The sequence below is a fragment of the Mesocricetus auratus genome, unplaced genomic scaffold (assembly GCF_017639785.1).
Source record: "Mesocricetus auratus isolate SY011 unplaced genomic scaffold, BCM_Maur_2.0 Super-Scaffold_6730, whole genome shotgun sequence".
In the NCBI taxonomy this organism is placed as follows: domain Eukaryota; kingdom Metazoa; phylum Chordata; class Mammalia; order Rodentia; family Cricetidae; genus Mesocricetus; species Mesocricetus auratus.
The window spans coordinates 35,622,483-35,638,033 of NW_024429184.1; the positions used below are offsets into that span (position 1 = coordinate 35,622,483).

The window sequence follows — 15,551 nt, forward strand, 5'->3', positions numbered from 1 at the left end:
GGGAGCGAGCGATGATACGGGCTAGACGAGCCCGCGCCATTTTTCTTGTGGGCAAACCTCCCCCGCGCCCCGCATTTCTGCAGCTGAGCGTACGTCCGTGGAGCCTGCGTCACACTCGACACATTTTCATCTACACGGCCAGCGCAGAGCCGAGAGCCTTGACGTGCTTAACTTTAGTAAGGGTTCCCTCCAAGAGGAAATGCGTTTGCTCCTACGGACATTTCCGCTTAGGGAAAAGTGTTCATTTCGCTTCTCCACGTTCAGACCGCAGAGGAGCCCCAGAGTCAAACCCGTCCAACTTGGAGCTCCTTGTGCCAGGCCCACGTGAGACAAGCTGCTGGCATCAGGCTGGACTCCGCTGAGTTCTGCAAGCAGGAGTTTGCCCGGGTCTCTTTGTTACCCTTCTGACACCGCGCCCCCTCGTGGGGACATCCACAGTTCCACTCTGCTCAGCTGCTCTTAAGTAACCGGGAAGCATAGCTTTCTGTTGTTCTTGTTTTGTTTGTTTGTTTTTACTTTTTATTTAAATTAAAATCAATCTTATTTTACATACCAATCCCAGTTCCTTCTCCCTACCGTCCAATGGTGCCCTCCACCAACTCCCGTTCCCCGGAAGCATAGTTTCTACTGGTCTCTACACCTCAACTACAAGGTGGCCTTCCGAAAGGAGGTAAAAGGGGTTTTAGCATGAACAATGTTCATATATCTCAAATGTCCGTTTTCCAGCCAGTAGTTTCGTTAAAAAAAGAAACGAGAATACTTAAAAATACAGTATTTTTAGCTTAAAGATTGGGAAATGACGTTCTAGAAATCTCAGCGTGACTGAAGAATTGTGAAGGAGAATTCCAAGAAGGAGGCTGTCTCCGAAGATTGATTAAAGCTGCAGTAATGTGGATAGGTTGGAATGCTATACTCTGGTCCGGAGGCTGAATGCCCATTCTGGACCTAGCTTTGCCCACTGAAGAGCCAGTCCTTGCCAACCTCTCTGTTGGAGCTAACATACTGTGACTAACAGATAAAAATCTCTTGGGACCTTTCACTTAGCTGACTCCTAGTTTCCACCAACTCAAGAACTAAGAATGTTATCAGATGGCATCTGCAGCCCAGTGAAAGTGTCCCCCATATTGTAACTTGCTCTGTGATGGACAGACCAACACCTTTTAAGCTTGACTTGATTTATGACTGTCTTTGTTCTTTACTGTCATGAAACTGCTTACCCTGGGCCATGATCATTCAAATATGGCTCCACAATAAGCCCTCTCTTATTCGCTTTAAGATGAGAGCTGTATTTTTTGCATACACGGACTACACTAAGCATCTAAGTATGTGAGTTGGGAATTGTGCACAACATCAAATGACTGTAGAAAACAAGACTGCAATTGGCTGGATACAGAAAAAAAAAAGGTAGATGTGAGAATAGGGATGGCCTTTACAAGATATTCTGTCATTCTTAAGCATTTGAAACTCAAGTAACCTGTATTACTAGAATAAAGTCCTCCTAGATAAACACCTGCTGGCCTCAAATTTAGCCTTCAATATGTAATGTCGGGGGAGCATAGTGAAGAAAACTGCCAACTATCTGACAATACTGTGATGTGAGTTGACAATGTTAGTACTAGATTCAAAAGGAAAGCTGTGCATTTTCACTTAACATAACTAAGACTCCACAGTCATCCTTTTTTTTTTTTTTTTCCAGACAGGGTTTCTCTGTGTAGCCCTAGATACCTAGATATCCTGGAACTTGCTCTGTAGACAAAGCTGGCATCGAACTCGGAGATCTGCTTGCCTTTGCCTCTGTATCTCAAGTATTGGGATTAAAAGCATGTGACACCACCTCCCATTTAATCCAATTTTTTAAAAATTCACTTTATGGAACAAAATTAAGACATACATACAACATACCAAAAGTTACCTCTGAGTTAGCTATGTGATATTCTGTATTTTTCCAGGTTTGTTTACCAAGAAACATTCTATTTACTTATCTATGTATTTTGGTTTGGTTTTTGGAGACAGGGGCCTCTGTATGTAACCCTGGCTGTCCTGGAACTGACTATGTAGACCAGGATGGCCCACCCAAGTGAAAGACTTCCTCCAACAAGGCCACATCTCCCAATCCTTTTAATCCTTTCAAATAGTGCCACCCCTTGGTGACTAACCATTAAAATATATGAGCCTGGTGGGGCTATTCTTACTCAAACCACAACATGCCTGTAGTCTGACTTGCTCTGGCGTCTGAGGGCCAAAAATCACTTGAGCCTGGGAGTTAAAGAGCAGACTGGGCCGCACAGTAAAACCATGTATGAGTCTGGGCAGTGGGAGGTGAGTGTTGAAATCAGAAAAGATGGTTTGTGAAAATCAAAACAGAAGAGAACAGAAGCAACCAAGCAACCAGTTTGGTTTGGGTTTTTTTGATCTTCTGATCTTTGTTTGTTTGTTTGTTTTTGAGACAGGGTTTCTCTGTGTAGCCCTGTTTGTTCTGGAACTTGCTATGTAGACCAGGCTGGCCTCTGACTCACAGAGATCCAACTAACTGCCTCTTCTTCCTGAGTGAGCTCTGGGACTGAAGGCATTCACCATCATACCTAGCTAAGGTTGGATTTTTTTTTTTTTTGGCAAGAAACAAGCCAAGCCAATATTGGACATTTATAAGTAAAAATAAGCCTCCATCCATGTGTGATTTATTTGGCAGCTGGGTGGCATGCCCCCAAAGAGCCAAAAGAGAAAAAAACAACTGAAAAGTACAGGATTAAGCCAGGCAGTGGTGGTGCACAGTAGCTTGGTCTACAGAATTAGTCCCTGGATACCCAGGGCTCTCTTGAAAAGCCAAGGGAGAGAGAGAGGGAGGGAGGGAGAGGGAGATGGAGGAGAGACAGAGACAGAGACAGACAGACAGACACACATACACACACACACACAGAGAGAGAGAGAGAGAGAGAGAGAGAGAGAGAGAGAGAGAGAGAGAGAGAGAGAGAGAGAGAGAGAGAGACGGGCAGTGGTACACGCTTTTAATCCCAGCAGAGGCAGAGGCAGGCAGATCTCTGAGTTCAAGACTAGCCTGGTCTACAAGAACTAGTAGGATGGCCTCCAAACCCACAGAGAAACCCCTGTCTCAACCCCTCCCCCCAAAAAAGTAAAGAGCTAGTAGGAGGGAGAAACAGAGAGAGAGAAGATTATTGGGGCTGGAGAAATTGTTCTCTGTTGTGGAGTATTTATCCAGACATGGGTTTAAGCCAATAGAAAGTCTTTATTAGCTGGCTGCTTACTGCACTGAGTATTTGGGATCCCTCCCAGAGTAGCCTGGAGCCTTTCTTGGGGTGTTTTTAAGCACAAAAACCATGTCCTAATTTGACATACTTCAATTAACAGGTAGTCAGATGCAGAACTACAGAAGCCAAAAAAAGCAAGGTTAGTACATTTAGAGACTCCCCCAGAACTCTTTGATGGATTATGCCTTTGTTTTATTTTGGCAGGTGGTGCTGTCTATATGCTGAATTTTACAGCCTGAATGGTACTTACACTATGGAGTCAGTTGTGCTAAGGTCTCATGGCCAAAGGTCTGGGGCCCTCTTACAGCTCAGCAGTTAAGGGCACTGGCTGGTCCTCCAGAGAACCCTGATTCAATTCCCAGTACCCACATGGCAGCTCACAATTGTCTAACTCCAGTTCCAGGGGATCCAATACTCTCACACAGACATACATGCAGGCATAATACCAATGCACACAAAATAAAAATAAATCATTAAAAAAAAAAGAAATACAGGATTACTTGCAAACATTTTGGGTATTTCTACTTGGAAATAATCCTTGGAATGTATGAAAATGCTTCCAGGAAACCCACAAACTTCTAAAACTGCAAATATTTGGCAAATATTGTTTTTCTGGGGACAGACAAATATCAAGATTTCTTTCCTCAGCTTCTGTTACAAGAGGGGACCCTAAAATTAAGTCTCACTCTTTTCCCTTTAGCTTACTCTTTAGTACTACCAGAGCCGTTATCATTGTGACATCCTTCTCTGCTAGCTGTTACTCTGGACAATTTGTCAATAACCTACTTTTATTTTGTGTGCATTGGTATTTTCCCTGTATGTCTGTGTGAGGGTGTTGGGTTTTGAAGTTGCAGACAGTTCTAAGCTGTCAAGTAGATGCTGAGATTTGAATCCAGGTCCTCTGGTAGAGCAGTCAGCGCTCTTAACTGCTGAGCCATCTCTCCAGTTTGTAAGTGTTTGAGGTTTTTTTTTTTTCCTTATGTTAGTTTTATGTTAACACAAGGTAGAGTCAGAGGAGAAGGAACCTGAAGTGAGAAAATACCTCCCTAAGATAGGGCTGTTAGGCAAGCCTATTGGGCATTTTCAAATTAGTGATTGATGTGGGAGGGCCCAGTCCATTGTGAGTGATGCCACCTGTGGGCTGGTCTTCGGTGCTATAAGAAATCCAGTGGGGCTGGAGAGATGGCTCAGAGGTTAAAAGTAATGACTGCTCTTCCAGAGGTCTTGAGTTCAATTTCCAGCAACCACATGGTGGCTCACAACCATCTACAATTCAGTCTGGTGCCCTCTTCTGATATGTAGGCAGAACACTGTATATTCAACAAATAAAATAAATCTTAAAAGAAAAAAAAATAAATCCAACTGACCCTCTGAATGTGGGTGACAGTTATGTGGCTGGATCTATTGCGGGGAGGGATGGCAGGGGCACCAGGACCTATCCCAGGTGCATGAACTGGTTTTTTGGAGGCCATTCCCTGTAGGGAGGGCATGGCTACAGGTGCATACTGGTATGTGGAATAAGGGGCACTCGCCCTCTCTTGGGGTTCCAGTTAGGTCTCAGAGAGCAGTGGAGCACTGACCTTTGGTTCTCAGTTTCTCACATAAGTGATTTCTCCCTAATAAAATAACATACAACATCTCTGTCCTGTGTATGGTAATCTTCCTCTTATAATTCCCTATGATGGGAGACCTTACTCAGCCTGGATATAGGGGGGAGGGGCCTGGTCCTGTCTCAACTTGGTACACCAGACTTTGTTGACTCCCCAAGGAAAACCTTACCCCCTCTCAGGAGTGCATGGGGTAGGGAGGGGGGAAGGTGAGGGGATAAGAGGAGGGGAGGGAGGGGTATGTAAAATGAAAAATAATTTTTTTAAATAAAAAAGAAAGCCAAATAAGAAAGCTGTGGAGAACAAGCCAGTAAGTGGCACCCTGATGACCTCTGTATCAGCTCCTGTCTCCAGGCCCTGCCTTGTGTCCCCTCTGTGATGTGGAAGTGCTACACAAACTCTCTCCTCCCCAAATTGCTTTTGGTCATGGTGTTCCTCACAGCAAGGGACACTGTAACTAAGACTCGGCCACTGACTTATTTTCTCATTACTCCTCACTTGAGAGATTTTTCTAGTTCACAGCCATAACCCTAATGCCAAACAAAGAGCAGGTATAAACAAACCCTTAAGTGCCAGAATCAAAATGAAACTATGTAACTTTCACCATAAGCCTCATGACTCCAGAAAAGTTAAACATGTATACAACACATTTTCTAGTGTACAATCCTATCTAAATAAATCATTCTGCCAGGTTGAACACTCACATTGACAGATACTACAAATGGCCCAGGTAAGGGTTTTTTTTTTTTTTTTTCTGGACTGAGGATGTAACTCAGTGGGAGAATTAGTAGACACAGTCCCAGCACTAGGTTGGGCAGACTTTTTATTTTAAATAGCGCATTCCTAAAACATGCAGGCTGCTATGAACTAAATGTTAATGCTCTATTCACAAACTCCCCCATGTGAGAGTTACATGAACCAGGGCCTTTAGAAAACTGAGTAGGTTATGGGTGTGAAGCCCTCATACATATGACGAGGACCCTCCTAAGAGAGATGTCATAAGGCTCCTTTTCCTTTTAACCAAGTGAACAAACACTGAGATAGCATTAATTATCAGAAAACCTGAAGTAACCTTCCTGTACACAGTGGCTCTAAAGTAGACCTCATGTAGACAGTGGATCTGTTTGTGTTTTGATCTTGAGCTTCCTGACCTCTGGAAGTGTAGGAAATAAATTTTTGTTGTTTATAAGCTCCTCAAATCATATTTTGTTTCAGCAAGCCAAGAGGACTAAAATAGACATAAACACATGTCTATTTAACACTATCAATAACACACATTGCAAAAACTCCAGTTAACATAATTTAATATTTATTATAATGTTTATATATACAGCAATGACAAAATGATGTTCAATAAGTTACATAGATTTTTTAAATACTGTAAAAATGGATAAGAATAGGAATGATACCATGAATTTATTATTCATACTTGAAAATAGTCATCTACCTTTTAAACATATTTGAACTGATGATTTCTACATAAACAAAAATAGTTTAATACAGAAATCATTTTTCCAATAATGCAATGGATGCAACCTAATAGCTTGATTGTTATTGCACATATTTGGCTTGGGTTTATTTGATCAGAGGTCATGCAGAAAAATAAACCTTGTATATAAAGTTCATGAAAGTAGGCAGGATGTTATTTTATACTACAAAAATTCAATGTGTAGTTTCATCAGGAGATTTTATGAAATAGTTGAATAAAATTATTAATTAATCACACATGCAAGCTAAAAGTTTTTAGATACAGTAATTTGGCTCTGTTGATATATTACTCTGAGCTGATCACTTTCTTGACCACTTAAATAGGTGGTCTTCATCTAATTTTTTAAGCATTAAACAACATATCTTAAATATAGATGTATATTTATGTCATTCACATAATTGGCACATCATCCACATTTTATCATTTTAAATATGGAAAAACCAAGGAGAATTGGGGCTAAATATACCCTGTAAACCAGTTTCTAACTAAAAACTTCTCTCTTTTACCTTTCAAATTCACTGTGCCAAAACATTAAGTAGTTGTATTAACCCGTAAACATCCTTGCTTATTTGCACTGTTGCCTGAGGTAATCTGGAAACTACTGTTATTATGGTAGCCTCACAATTATAAAATTCCTGATATGTGCTTTGGAAAACTTCAAAATAAAAACAAAAATTTAAGTGTAGAATTGAGTGATCTTTCTCTATTACAAAAACTTGATAAGAAATTTCTAGATACCAAAATCAAACCATTTTCTTCCATTTTTAGATGACAAGAAAAACACTCCAACTTTAGACCATAAAAGTACACTTCAGAATCTCAATTAGCACTAGGTTATAGATAAAAGCATTTTATTTGCATGTCATTGCTAGAATAATGTGTAAAATGACACAGATTTTAGGTTTTCCCATTTTACAGGGTGATAAAATACTGCTATATGTTAGGATGAGTACCTACCTAGGCCTAGATTGTGTCTGTCTGTCCTTTCTCTCTTTCTTTCTTTCCTTTCTGTTTGTCAAGACAGGGTTTCTCTTGTCCTGGAACTTGCTTAGTAGACCAGGCTGGACTTGAACTCAGAGATCTGCCTACTTCTGCCTCTAAGTGCTGGGATTAAAGGCATGTGCCACCACCACCTGGCCATTTTTAAAAATTATTCTTTCATTTATTATATCCCCATCACAGTATATCCATCACCTCTCTGCAGTATATCTCTTAATAGTATCTTTTCTAGGAGAAAAAAAGGTAACTACTTATTTTTGTTGTGGGGGGGGATGATGGAGAGTTCTATGATCAAGATGCCAACTTGAACAAAATTTTCTAATTAATTGTTCTGGTGCTAGAATATTCTGTCACTGGATTTTAATGAAACAGAAAAGTTCTCTTTAGAAGACACGACTGGGCTCTGCAGGTCGCCATATTTAATATGCAATGGTATTTTTAAATTTCTGCATTAGACAAATCACAGTTTCACCCATCCACACAAAGAGGCCACACTGGTGACTTTATAATGTTAGACATGTCAGAAGGTTCAATACTGGTTAAAGGTTTGCATGGTTTACAGCCTCTCTCCCTGACATTTGTCCCTTGTATCACCACTGGCACAGAGAGTTAGGATACTGAATCAGCCCCTTACATTTAGATTCAATCATGTGTCAGTGAACCGACTCAGTGATTATCTAAATTTGGGGGTAGTAATATTTCTCATGTTGAGTTTCCACAGTTCATTCATGTGTTACCCCTTAATCATTTAAAGGGAACAGAAGGACAAACCCTGTGCCCCATTACAGTAAAATCCAAACCCACCCAAATTTTGTATTTGTGTGGCTGGGGATTGAAGCAGGGCCTTGCACAGGCTAGGTGAGTGGTCAGCCACAGAACTACATCCCCAACTGTCCACCTGAGCTTTTTAATGATGGCTATGAAGACACCTGTCTGATATTTACTGAAGTATAGAAGTAGAAAATGACCTAGCTGGGCATTGGTGGCACACGACTTTAATCCCAGCACTCGGGAGGCAGATTCAGGTGGATCTCTATGAGTTTGAGGCCAGCCTGGTCTACAGAGTGAGTGCCAGGACAGGCTCCAAAGCAATACAGAGAAACTTTGTCTCCAAAAACCGAAAAAAAAAAAAGTAGAAAATGTATTATATTCCCTTGTTAATGATAAGAATATGATTTGATTTTCTACCATTATAATTTGGTCATGTATAGTTCAAAGGCATCCTTAAACTTTAAAGAATCTTATGTTCCTATATGGATTATCAATTTCTATTTACCAGTTCTATGTTACAATTACCTATATTTTATTTTGGCCTTAGGCAGTCACTTACAAATTATCTTTAATAGACTATAAGTAACTATGAAATGTTTCAATATTTTCAATGAAATATTCTAAGAAATAAGAAACAATACATTGCTTGTAAACTCACACTGCCAAAATTACAGTGGCTCTGTTTTACATGACCAAATCCCATAAGCTATGAAAAAGTAATTATGTTACATTAGGCACTAGTGCAGACTGCTCTAGCGACATTTCCTGTATAGTAATTACACACCATTGCAAAGCCCTGAGATGATTTTGAGTGGAGTGGTACAAGGATGAGTGCCTTTTCTTTCATAGTTAAAACTTACTTCAACTTTTTACTAGAAAAATAACAAGCCCATAAAAATATGACATATGATTTAAAACATGGCCAAGATTTTAAGAGGCTAAAACAAAGATTAAGTAAATTGTAACAGGAGACATAGTAGATGCACTCCGGAGGGGGTATTACGTTGAGGAAGCAGTATGTGAAAGGATGATTTTCACCATCATCTCCGAATGTATGTAAGGATGGAGATACATCATAAAGGGGACTTCTCCACCACTATCAAAACCTTTTTTCTTGAGGAAGGGATCTCCAAGGACACGAAAATTAGCATTTTTTTGTTCTGGCTTTTGGGGGGGGGCATGAAACATATTTTTTACATTTAAGAATATAGATTTGAAAGCATTAGCTAATTAATTTTTTTGTTTTGTTTTTTTGAGACAGGGTTTCTCTGTGTAGCCCTGGCTATACTGGAGGTCCCTCTGTAGACCAGGCTGGCCTCGAACTCACAGAGATTCACCTGTCTCCGCCTCCCGAGTGCTGGAATTGAAGGTGTATGCCAGCACTACCTGGTGTATTAATTTTTAAAGGATTCACCACATGATGAAAAAATTAGATAACGCTGGAAGGATACACTATTTCTAAATACTACAAAGGCACATTATATGTTATGCTTACCACCGCAGCATTAGAATACAGATGAGCTAACTAACAGTTAATGGGTAATTACAAGATTCTTTCATAGAAAAGAAGATAAGCTTGTGCGCTCAGTGCTCTTGACTCTGGAACCACCTGCACGTAAGTGTCGCTGACGTGGACCCAGTGGCTTCCCAAGTCACTGTCAGGTTCTTTCAAACCTAGCACAACAAAACGGACAATTCTACAGTTAGTTTATCTACATCCTCTAAATTGTAAACTGCAACACATTCACAAGAAAATATATCTAATTCTAACACTGTATTTTATTTTTCTTAGATTAAGTATTACCTAAGATGGACTAATGCTTTCAAAGCACCAATATCACTAATCAATTATACTAATAATTACTTCCAGCTAATAAAATTTTAATTTAAATATCTCATGAAATATGAGTCCTGTAATACTTAATTGCTCAGAGAAAAGACTCACTTTCTCAGAAAGGAGGAAAGAGGGGCTTGAGAGACAGTGCAGGAAGCATAGGAACCGGCTGTACCAACCTGGCAGCTAGTTTGATCCCCAGAACTCTCACGAAGGTGTGAGAAGAAAACAGAGTATACAGAACTATTCTCTGATTACCAAACATATGCTCATGCAACACAGTAAACACACAGAAACATGAATAATGAATATATTTTGAAAACTAATAAAGGAGTTGGGCATGATAGTGCCTTTAGTCCCAACACTCAGGAAGCAGAGGCAGGCAGATCTCTATGAGTTCGAGGCCAGTCTGGCCTACAGAGCAAATTACAGGACAGCTAGGGATACACAGAAAAACCCTGTCTCAACTCCCTCCCCCCCCAAAAAAAATCACTAAAAAGATACTACTTTGTGATAATTAAGATTCTTAAATATTATCTAAGCGAATTTAAAATTAATAAAATGAATCCTTTTGGAGATCTGTAAAATAATAACTCCTTTAAAAGATAAAACTAAGGATAAATTCTTTCGAGCTTAGGATGGCTTACCTGGTACAGTTTTCCTTCCGGTAATATATTCAGACAACTTCCTGGAGGGCACTCTCACTTTCACATATGCCGTGTAATGGCCACCTCTCATTGAGCCGCTGTGCTCCACGATACCATAGAGACCGTAGAGAACTTTCTCTCCCACATTTATATTCTTTCAAACACAAAAATTGGTAAAATTCAGTGAAATGAGAATGAGAAAGTAAATGCATAGGAGAAATTGTCTTAAAACAATACTGAGATACTTTGTGCTTCTCAGCGAACAGTATTAGCAAAACAGAGGGGAGACTATCAAACCCAAATTTATCCAATCTTCTATAATTACAAATGTCTGTATGTAAAAAACAATAATTACAAGGAGATAATTGTCAAAATCGAAATTGTGGCAAAATATAAGAAAGATTCCAAAAGGAGAAGAAATTATGCATTAAAATAATATTAAAAGAGTTGAGGTCAGCTTGGTCTACATGGTAAGACCCTATCTTAAAACACACACACACACACACACACACACACACACACACACGAGAGTCTGGAAGCTGGGAGAAAGAGAGAGATTGAGTCTCTGAAGTTGTTAAATGTAAATGGACTAGACATTGTTGATGTAATTATTACCTGTATATATTATATATACTTATTGTATATAGTTTTTCTTATGTTACTTGTAGCCTTGTTATATATTGTTTATATATTAGTTATATATATATATGCTAGTTATACATTATATATTATTATGATTTATTAAAGCTTGCCTGAGGATTCAGAAAGCAAAGCCAGCCTCTAGCACCTTTAATCCCAGCAGCCAGAAGCTAGGAGGTAGTGGTACACATCTTCAATCCTAGGACTCAGGATTAAGAGTCCTACTGACTACATGAAATTGATCCAGTCCTAAAAGAAACAGCACATACGACAGGTGCTGAGATCACACGCCTCTAATCCCGTCACTAGGGAGGTGGAGACAGGAGGATATGTAGGTGGAGAAAGGAATATAAGGAGGAGGAGACAGGAATTCAGAGCTTTTTGCCTCTGAAGATTTGTGGAGACAGGATTACCACTTCACCTGGCTAGACTGGATTGCTTCTCTGATCTTTACCTTAAAGTTTGTACCCCAATATCTGTCTCTGAGGCTTTTGTTTATCTTGCTACATCATTAGGTGCTGAAAGAGCCTTGGACAAAATCCAACACCCCTTCATGATAAACTTGAAGAGAGCAGGGATACAAAGAACATACCTAAACATAATAAAGGCAATGTACAACAAGCCAACAGCCAGCATCAAATTAAATGAAAACTCAAAGCACTGAAATCAGGAACAACACAAGGTTGTTCACTCTCTCCATATCTATTCAATAGCTAGAGCAATATGACAACAAAAGGAGATCAAGGAAATACAAATTAGAAAAGAAGTCAAATTTTCAGCATTTGCTGATGATAAAACAGTATACGTAGGTGACCCCAAAAATTCTACCAGTGAACTACTACAATTGATAAACACCTTCAGCAATGTATCAGGATAGAAGATTAACTAGAAAGAAAGAAAGAAGAAATCAGTATCTCTCCTATATACAGATGATAAATGCACTGCAAAAGAAATCAGAGAAACATCACCCTTCACAATTGCCACAAACAACATAAAATACCTTGGGGTAACTCTAACTAAACAAGTGAAAGACCTGTACAACAAGAACTTTAGGTCTTTAAAGAAAGAAATTAAAGAAGAGATCAGAAAATGTAAAGATCTCCCATGCTCTTGGATAAGTAGAATTAACATAGTAAGAATTGCAACCTTGCCAAAAGCAATCTACAGATTCAATGCAATCTCTAACAAAATCCCAGCAGAATTCTTCACAAACTTCTAAATACTCAGCTTCATATGAAAAAACAAAAACAAAAACCCAGGATCACCAAAACAACCCTGTACAATAAAGGAATTTATGGTGGTGTCACCATACCTGACTTCAAAGAGCTATAGTAATGAAAATAGCTTGGTAGTGGCATAAAAACAGACAAGTGGACCAATGGAATCAAATTGAAGACCTTGCTATCAATTCACATACCTACGAACACCTCTGTCTTTTTGACAAAGAAGCTACAATTAAAAAATGGAAAAAAGAAAGAATCTTCAACAAATGGTGATGGCATAAGTGAATGCTGACATGTAAAAGATTGTAGATAGATTCATATCTATCCCCATGCACAAAACTCAAGTCCAAATGGATCAAAGACCTCAATATAAATCTGTCTACACTGAATCTCATGGACGAGAAAGTGCGAAGTTGCCTGGAACACGTTGGCACAGGAAAATATTTCCTAAATAAAACACCAGTAGCACAGATACTGAGATCAATAATGAATAAACAGGACCTCCTGAAACTGAGAAGCTTCTGTAAAGCAAAGGACACAGCCAACAAGACAAAACCACAGCCTACAGAATGGGAAAAGATCATCACCAACCCCACATCTGACAGAAGACTGATCTCCAAAATATACAAAGAACTCAAGAAACTAGCTCACTATTGGCTCACTCAGAGGAACAGGAGGACACAGAGACATTATATCAGCTGCTAATAAGAAACAGGTAGCTTTGGTGTTTGGGATCCATGCCCAACACACCTTGTTCATCTTTGTTCCAAAGAACCAAAGTCATATTTGATGCATTAATATGTCACAATTACCTCCTCAAGAAGAGAAGCATATTTAAACAAAACAAAAGCATTTTCTAATAAACAATAAGCAGTATGCATTTCACCATCTCACTTGCAAGTTAATTAAATGTTTTCATATATCATACCTTACAGGCAGCGGCACAGAATGGTGCTAAATCAAGGGTAAGCGGAAAGTCTACATGCCTGTTCACTTTACGAAGACTCAAGCCAGCCTTAAAAAGACAAAATTATTATTTTTTTTAGTAAAACAAACTTAAGTTTAAAGTACTATGTTAATTAAAACCAAAAGAATTCTAGAAAGTTACTATTCTCATAGATATAAAAAACATGATTAATAATAGTCATACTGCCAGGCAGTGGTGAAACACGTCTTTAATCTCAGCATTCAGGACACAGAGGTGCAGTGGCATTTGCCCTGCCAGTGAACTTGTGGTGGTGGTCACACGCTTTGGGCGTGGGTTCAGATTCAGAAGTGACCCTTTATAAGGTAGAGGAGGGGCTGGCTGGCTTGTGCTCTCTTTGGTGTCTTGGGCACAGACCAAATCTTCTGGAGCAGGAAGATTGAGGCAGTTATTTACTCTTATCTATGTACGTGCTTCCCTAATAAATACCTAATTATCATTTATCTTGGGTCTGGTGAATTCATTTAAACCCCACCCTCAATTGGTGCCCACGTGGGTTGATCCACACCATCAGCCCATGACCCAAAGCCAACCACACCAGCCTCCCTGTGTTCACTAAGTTAGACAAACCAGCCCCCCTCTACCTTTAAAAATGGGTCACCTGAGACCATGCCCAAAGGTGTGGCCACCACCACAAGGTCACAGGCAAGGCAAGATGCCACTACACAGAGGCAGGCAGATCTCTGTGAGTTTGAGACCAGCTTGGTCTACAATGTAAGTTCCAGGACAGTCTCCAAAGCCACACAGAAAAACGCTATATATATATATATATATATATATATATATATATATATATATATATATATATAGAGAGAGAGAGAGAGAGAGAGAGAGAGAGAGAGAGAGAGAGAAAGAAGAAAAAAGAAAAAAAGGTTATTTGTTCACATGGAATTTTTTTAAAATCATGAATAAGGTAAACAATTCCTTTGTGTTTTTACAACAATTCATACAAAATAAGTTTAATGTGCTAAAAGCGAATCCTTTGACACATATTATCATGGAAATGTAGTCAAAGAGTCAAGGATTTAAAAATGAACTTGACTGTAGGCAACCTCATCTAGGTCAAGTCAGAAAATGGGGACAAACAGATCTTACTGAGTACTCTCATTTCTAAAATTCAATGATATTCACTCACTATGAAAGAACTTGAACACTTGCTATATATCTCAATAGAAGCAGACATTACAACATTACATAAAATCAAATGAACTTTCACGATCTTCAGAAAATCCTACTGCTTCTGTTTTCACTTCCCAAAACTAACCTGGAAAAATGCATGTTCTCCATTATGTGATGGTAATGAAAACTAGTGGCGGGCCGGTGACAGGTCTCAGCAGGCGAAGGACGCTTACTGTGCACACCTAATGGCCTCAGCTTGACCCCTGGGACCCACGGTTTAAGGAGAGAACCAACTCTCTGAAGCTGTCTTCTCACTCCATAAACCCAAAGGAGGCACAGCCATCATACCACAAGAACAGTTGCTCAACCATATTCATAGCAGGATAATTTGAATAGCCAGAACCTGGAAACAACCTAGATGCCCCTCAACTGAAGAATGCACAAAGAAAATGTACATGTACACAAATGTACATGTAAAACAAAACAAAACAAAAAACAATGAAATCTTGAAATTCAAAGGCAAATGGATGGAACTAGAAGAAACCATCCTGAGTGAGGTAACCCAGTCACAGAAAGACACACATGGTAGGTATTCACTCATAAGTGGATATTAGACAGAGCAAAGGATAACCAGCCTGCAATCCACAACCCCAAAGAAGCTAGGTAAAAGGGGGGACTCTATGGGGGACACACATGGAGGACCCCAGAAAGGAAAACTATGTGTACATGTACTGGGGATACATGTGAAGACCAGAGGACAACTTCTGGTATCATTCCTGGAATGCTGGGATGTCATTTCCTCAGGTGTCACCATTTTGATTTTTTTGTTTTTGAAACAGGGTCTCCTCTCTCTCTGTCGTCTCTCTCTCTCTGTCTCTCTCTCTCTGTCTCTCTCTCTCTCTCTGTCTCTCTCTCTCTCTCTCTCTGTCTCTCTCTGTCTCTCTGTCTCTCTGTCTCTCTGTCTCTCTGTCT

At 39.5% G+C, this 15,551-nt stretch overlaps 1 protein-coding gene across 4 annotated transcripts in view; it reads right to left on the reverse strand.

Annotated features, from left to right (window-relative positions):
- Positions 1-6,165: 6,165 nt before the first annotated feature.
- The window catches only part of Usp45 (ubiquitin specific peptidase 45), a 62,214-nt gene continuing 52,828 nt past the window's right edge, over positions 6,166-15,551 (reverse strand). For 3 of the 4 annotated variants that reach the window (XM_013110260.3, XM_005066230.4, XM_021224676.2), the window contains 3 exons: positions 13,404-13,490; positions 10,614-10,767; positions 6,166-9,806 (listed from right to left, as the gene is read on the reverse strand). In XM_013110260.3, the coding sequence (XP_012965714.1) occupies positions 9,676-9,806; positions 10,614-10,767; positions 13,404-13,490 (372 nt within the window). In that variant the 3' untranslated portion in view covers positions 6,166-9,675. Of the gene's footprint in view, positions 9,807-10,613; positions 10,768-13,397; positions 13,491-15,551 lie in introns of those variants that run through there. The other variant, XM_021224674.2, reaches the window with a different exon arrangement.